General features: G+C 34.1%; 1 protein-coding gene across 2 annotated transcripts in view; it reads left to right on the top strand.

Annotated features, from left to right (window-relative positions):
• INTS7 (integrator complex subunit 7) overlaps positions 1-6,777 on the top strand; it is an 89,454-nt gene that overhangs the window by 64,217 nt on the left and 18,460 nt on the right. For both annotated transcript variants that reach the window (XM_003800520.3, XM_023519486.1), the window contains 3 exons: positions 1,966-2,160; positions 2,677-2,780; positions 3,939-4,007. In XM_003800520.3, the coding sequence (XP_003800568.1) occupies positions 1,966-2,160; positions 2,677-2,780; positions 3,939-4,007 (368 nt within the window). The remainder of the gene's footprint in view (positions 1-1,965; positions 2,161-2,676; positions 2,781-3,938; positions 4,008-6,777) is intronic.

Here is a 6,777-nt window from a genome sequence, read left to right as displayed (position 1 = left end):
GTGGGCCATATGTTGCCCATGGGCCCTAGGTTGAGGACGCCTGTTCTGGAGTGAGCATTAGAAGCGAACTGAGTTTACTGTTCCTTCGTGTGGCTATGTTGAACTAACTAGAAGTAATTTCTTCCTGAGGAATTTTTAGGGATAATTTTGATTATATGCAATGTTTGCTTTACCTGCTGACATTAGACCCCAACCTGTATTTAAGATTTAACCCCAGTGGAAACCAAAGGAAAATGATACCCATTATTTCTGATCAATGTTAATCATACTTTTATGGTCTAAATTTTATTTCCTATATATCTCCCATCTTTTTTGGACAATATTACCTTTTAAACTCTTTTACCTTTATGACAAATCTATTTGTTTTCTTTCAAAGTTATATACTGTATCTAAAGTTGCTTTTCTCCACTATCATTTGGTTCCAGGCAGCACAGTCACTTTCAAGTTTATCATCATATGTCATCAATCAAATATTTCATGTTAGTCATAAATAAATCCAGAGTACCAGCAAATCTCCATCAGTATAACTATATCTTGCTTCTCTTTCAGTTTTATGATGCATGTTAGAGCAATATTGCCAGTATTTTTTGTCTGGTAAGATGGTCTGTACTATATTGATATAACAGTATTATATACAGTTGTTTGTACCCTCCCTTCTAAAGTTGCTGACAAACAGTAAATTGGAAATCTTAAGTAGCAGCTTAAGGGCACAGCAAGTGGAGAAAATTTATCTTTCTATAAGAACAAATCGCATCTCATCTACTAAATTAAAAACAATTGAAATGGTCTTTATAATGTCCTAATCCTATTATTTTATAATTAGAATCAAACAACCCCAGGATTGAAAACCACAGAATTAAATATATTGTGTACAATTATTACTTTTACCATATAGAAAATGTTTCATCGAGGGCCTTTGCAGTTTGAAAGGGATATAAGGTGCTGGGAATAGCATACTATAATATTTTATAGAGTTAAATATGAATGCTACCAAATAATGAAACTTATAGCTGACGCTTAATAGTAGGGGCAGCTATACTAAGGTCAATATGTGGTATTTGGTCAGATGATTAATATTGTAACTTTTACACCCCCAAAATCTCTTATCTGGCTCTTTTGCTAATAGAATAGTTTGAGATAGTGTCTAAGAAACAACATCAGCATGTTTTAAGTGGGTCATATCCTAGAGAAAGGTTAATTTTGCAGTGTCTCCATTTCTTGTTAGATGAGCACGCTTTAAGTATATGCCTTTTGTTGAAAACATGATGGTAAGTTTTCCACTAGGACAGTTGCTGAATATATAAAGGTTATCTTTGTCTCTTTACCCCCTCTACCAAACTAATGCTACTCTTAGCTACCCAAGACTTAGCCCTGACACTCCTCCATTCTCAACTGATTTGTGTTTTATAACATTTTCTTCTGTAATACCCTCTATCTGTGCTTTCTGAATGTCTGTGCAGAAATTATTTTAAAACTTAATCTGAGCTTGCAGTAGAAGAAGGTAGCTTTGAGGCAGTGTGCTGTTAAGTGACTGGAGAGAAACATATTTCTCCTACCCTTATTTTTTTTTTTCCTCCTTGCCCCCAACTTTTAAAGATAGTGTTAATGGTTGTAATGATGGGAATTTCAGATTAGAAAGATAGGAGGATGAAAAGGGGATTTGGGAAAATGATTTTGTCCTTAAAGCAGATATCTTACTGACAGAGCATGTAACACGTTACAGATAGTCTTTGTGAACGTAGGAAGTAAAGAACCTTTGCATATCGATAGAATGTACATCAGAGCTGATTCTCGTAACAGTAAGTTTTTCTCTCTAATGTTACACATTTCTCTTTATACTTTAGATGTTTATCCATCAATGTTAGAACTTCTGCAGTTACGTATCATCTGTGACAAATACTTGGTACTACCTTGCTTCGTTGTTATGTTTATTTTGTCTTAAATAGCTCTTTTTTTTCCCCCCAGGCTGCTAGTACACCTTTGAATCCTTTAAGTTTTCAGTGTGAATTTGTAAAACTCAGGATTGACCTTTTACAAGCCTTCTCTCAGCTCATCTGTACTTGTAACAGCCTAAAAACAAGCCCCCCACCTGCAATTGCCACAACAATTGCCATGACCTTAGGAAATGACCTTCAGAGATGTGGTCGCATCTCCAATCAGGCATGTCTTTTCTTTTCAATGTGCTTTTTATTTATACTTTTCAGGTTTTTGAAATTTGTTTTAAGATAAAAAGTTGTGAAATTTAAAATCAGTGATTGACTTAAACTTAGGCACCAGATGTTTATTAACTCAGCTACCAAAACTAGGCTGATGAGTTATTAGAATGATAAAGTGATGGATTGATGATGGTCTCCCTGAGTGACACATATATAGAGAGAAATAACGTGACATTTTAAAGAAATTTAGGAATGTTTTAAACTATATTAATTATTATAGTGTAACCTGAATCTAAGATGCAAATTTTTTGTTCCTATATATCATATGTACATTATTGTGATCTGTGGTTTCATCTGCTATTTCATTGATTTTTATGTAACAAAATTTATGAAAAAGAATAGAATAATATTTTTTGAATTATTTTGTTTGAAGCTTTTTAATGGTTTGATTATTGTGTTGTTTACACAATGATGATAGCATGTTTATTTGTCATAACTTATATTATTCTCTTTCTTATAGATGAAACAGTCCATGGAGGAATTTCGAAGCCTTGCTTCCCGATATGGGGATCTTTATCAGGCATCTTTTGATGCTGACTCAGCAACTTTGAGAAACGTAGAGCTGTATCCTATGCTTGACCCAGTATTTTTTGTTCTTTGGAAGTATTCTTTTAAATGTAGATTAAATACTTCAGATAAACTTATCTACAAAATGTATATTAAATAAGCCTACAAATGTATTATAATTAATAATTTCTCCCTTTGAAATCTAATATAAGCAGAATAATTTTACTTTTTAACTGCAGTCAGTTTTGTTTTTTTTTTAAAGGTGACTCGGTTTTCTCCATCTCCAGGAAGAGCATCCAAAGCCCAGATCTTACCGGTGTTGGATACTTTGTGCTTGTGTGAGCTATAACCTACAGCACATTGTACTTTCCCACGGGAGAACAGTCCTTTTCCCCTTCATGGCTAACAGCTCTAGTTCTCATCACTTTTATTAATGATCTGTTCAGCAGTCTTAGTCATCACTTTTGTTCCCTAACCCCTCTCTAAGTTCACCATATTTTCTTTTTTTTTTTTTTAAGTTTTGGCTGGGGCCAGGCTTGAATCCACCACCCCTGTATATGGGGCCAGTGCCCTACTTCTTGAGCCACAGGTACCACCCTCACCATATTTTCTTTTTAGCAACTTCAAATTATTTTTTAAAGGAGGGAAGAGAAATTGTTTTTAAGTGGTAGACTTACCAATCAGTAGTTCTTAGCATTTGGTTTACTGATGGAAACCTAATGAGTGGTATGTACCCTGTGCTCTACAAAATGGGATTATACACACACATCCCAAATTTACGCAACCTCAGCAGGTTTAATAGACCCCCCGGAGCCCCAGATTAGGAACCTCTGGAATTTGGGGGTTTTGTTTTTAATTTTTATCAGTAAAACTTTGTATTGTTTGCTTTTTTGTCTCAAACTCTTATGAAGAACCCCTTTATCTAAGACACATAAAACCATGTTGCTGTGACTGAATCACAAGCCTGTTATTTGGTTCCCCCTTCCCATATTAGAGAGCCTTAGAAGTACCCTTTATGGAATAGTCTTTCAAGAATCACTGTTATAAACAGTGCTACATATCTCTTAAATGGAAAAAATAGAGCTATAAACCATTTGAATTGATAATATGATTACCTTCACTAAAAATATGATCCACTTTGGCTTGTTTAATATTTAGATAATATAAATCTGTAGTGGAAATCTATTTTCACGTATAGCCTTAACATTAATCCAGACAGCAACAGAGCTGTTTACTGATATCTCATGCAGTAGAAGCCCTGATTTTGGATCCAGAATCAGCAAGGTAATTCTAATAATAGTTTACATCACAAAATACTTTCAAATATCTTGTCTTACCTAATCGTCACGATAGTGTTTTAGAAGAGGTATTACAAAAGAAAAAGGAAAAATTCTCTCAGCATTTTCCCAGGATCATACAACTTGTGAAAAAATATACCTTTTTTGACTTTATTGTCTACTTATCCCTCTGCCTCATATTTTTAAAACATTGGTTTAGAAATATTAACTAGGAAGTAATTCTTTGAATATTAACAATTTCTTCTTGTATATTAAGCTTTTTATAAAAAATTAAACTAATGGTATGATTAAGCTTGACCTTGACATTTTTATTCTTTGGTTTCCCAAGCCAAAATAGTCCAGATTTTGCTTTGTTAAAATATTTCTCCTCTCCTGAAATAACTAATTAATTATTCAAAATTTTTGTTTTTATTAAATGATGCATTTTTCTCCCTTATGGTATTCTGTTTTAGATACACATTTCATTGCCTATAATTTCTGTCTAATAAGGCTTGAGATTTCAAGATCACTTTCTTCTAAGAAAATATAATCAACAAAGCAATTTAAATTTCTTTACCTTAAAGTATAGACAAACTGTTTCATGTCAGGCCAATACCAACATTTTTGCCATCAGTTTCAAAGTAGTAACCTCTCTCAGACTAGTGAGGCTGTTTTTCCTGTCACTTTACCTGATCCACTTTAGCATTTTCAGGACATAGGAATTTTCACTTATTTTTCCATTTATCCTATTCTCATCTCCATTGTCTTTCCCTTAGACATGTAGTGTACTGTTTTATTTTTTAAAAAGTTTATCCCTTTTAAGTTTTAGGTTGTTTTTAAGTTTCTGTGTCTTTCACAGTCTTTCCTAATTATTTCTTTCAGGCTTACATCATTCCTGATCATATTATATTCATTTTACCTCTTAATTTACTGATTTTCCAATGATTATACTGTTCGTTGTCAAAAGAGTGTTTTCCTTCATTGACTTTTTAACAGAGAGAAAGGTACATTGTCAACAGAGTAGTGTGAAAGAAGTTGTGTAGTCACCTCACACATAGGTTCTCATTGTGTCTCAGATTTCCCCCTTCCTACCGTCTTTTTCTACTCTTTTCCATCCCCGAACCCATCTTCACAAAGATGGGAAATTGCAAAAGGAAGCTTGTGCTTCAAATGAGAATGCTCTGGGTCTCATTCTCAATGCACAGCTGCAAGGAGTAGATTCCATCTAAAGCTTTGGTACTTGATGTTTTATGATTCTGTGCTTTGCAAATAAAGAAGGACCTGCTCCTAAAAAGAATCTCAAAAAGATGAATCATGCCCAGAATTATTCTCTGTAGCTACACTGACTATTTCACTATAGTTTTTACAAAAGTCTTTGTCATAGCCTAGAAGGTATTAGGAGAAGGGACCTTGTCTTATTCAGCTTTGTATCATAGCAGCTGTCACAGTACTTGAGCCAGTATGTTCAATAAATGTGGGCGAGGAAAGGGTAGAGGTTTGTAATTATGAATGTTTTTGTGTACCTCATGCCAGCTTATTTGGGTTATCAAGAAAAGCATCTCTTATTTTGAGATGCTTGTTCATAGTGTTTGCTCTATCACAGTTCCTTATACTTTATTTCTATTTGCCTTAAAATTGATGGAATGGCTTCTGGCCATGTCAGAATAACTAACACTGCTCTTCCCATCCTACATAAACAACTAATATCCTTGATGAAACATGTGAATCAGCTGTTTTCAGACATTGGCCAATAGGCAGTTCAGAAGTATAATCCCCAAAAGAAAGGACACAGTTAGGTAAATAGTCCTTGCTTTTCTCTACCTGGAAGTACTTTTTAGACTACTCTCAGGGAGGAAGAACCACAGCAGAACACAGTAGTCTTACTAAGCTAAAGAGATGGAAATCAGGATTTGGAGAACCAAGGAAGCTTTCCAGAAAAACAGTTCTAAAAATCTGCATAGGCTGTGAGTCTAAGCTGCACATGTCTAAGTGCAACAAGGCTGAGCAAAACACAAGTACCAGGGAAGAATAATTACCAGGAGGCTATAAGCTGAACAATTAACAGAGCTCACATGCTGGAAAATATTTGAATTCCAAGCAGCCAAATTGGAGTGACCTTACTGAACACCCAAAGCATTCAGAAGAGATACCCATAGTATCATACTGCATTGACTGTCTACCGAAACAAATTTAACAATCTTTAAAGACAATAAAATCCAAAAAAATCAACAATGTAAGATTTACATTTATGGTATCTAATCAGAATTTACTTAAACCCAAGAAAAGGAGGAAAATGTGGCAGATAACCAAGAGAACATTTAGTAAATTAGAAAACAGATTATAAATGACAGAAATGATAGAATTAACAGACTTGGACTTTAACACAGCTTTTACTAATAGTTTCAAAGATACAAATGTTAATGGCCATGTAATGAGGAAGAAAAAACAGGTTAAAAAGATTAAATGGAACTTCTAGAGCTGAAAATATAGTATCTTGATTTTAGTGTGAAGAATAAATAATTTTGATAAAGAATTTGAGGTTGATTAGGTTGTGCTTAACAATAGACTAAATACTACTAAAGAAAAGATCAGAATGGAGTTAAACTGAAATCATTTCCACTCATATCAGGAACCAGGCAAGGGTGCCCATTGTCTCCGTTGCTCTTTAACATCGTAATGGAAGTTTTAGCCATTGCAATTAGGGAAGAAAAGGCAATCAAGGGCATCCATATAGGGTCAGAAGAGATTAAACTTTCACTTTTCGCAGATGATATGAT

The sequence above is a fragment of the Otolemur garnettii genome, unplaced genomic scaffold (genome assembly GCF_000181295.1).
Source record: "Otolemur garnettii isolate 467f Iridium unplaced genomic scaffold, OtoGar3 scaffold00178, whole genome shotgun sequence".
Lineage (NCBI taxonomy): Eukaryota > Metazoa > Chordata > Mammalia > Primates > Galagidae > Otolemur > Otolemur garnettii.
Note: the sequence above shows the minus strand (reverse complement) of the source record. Positions and strands in the feature narration are given on the sequence as shown.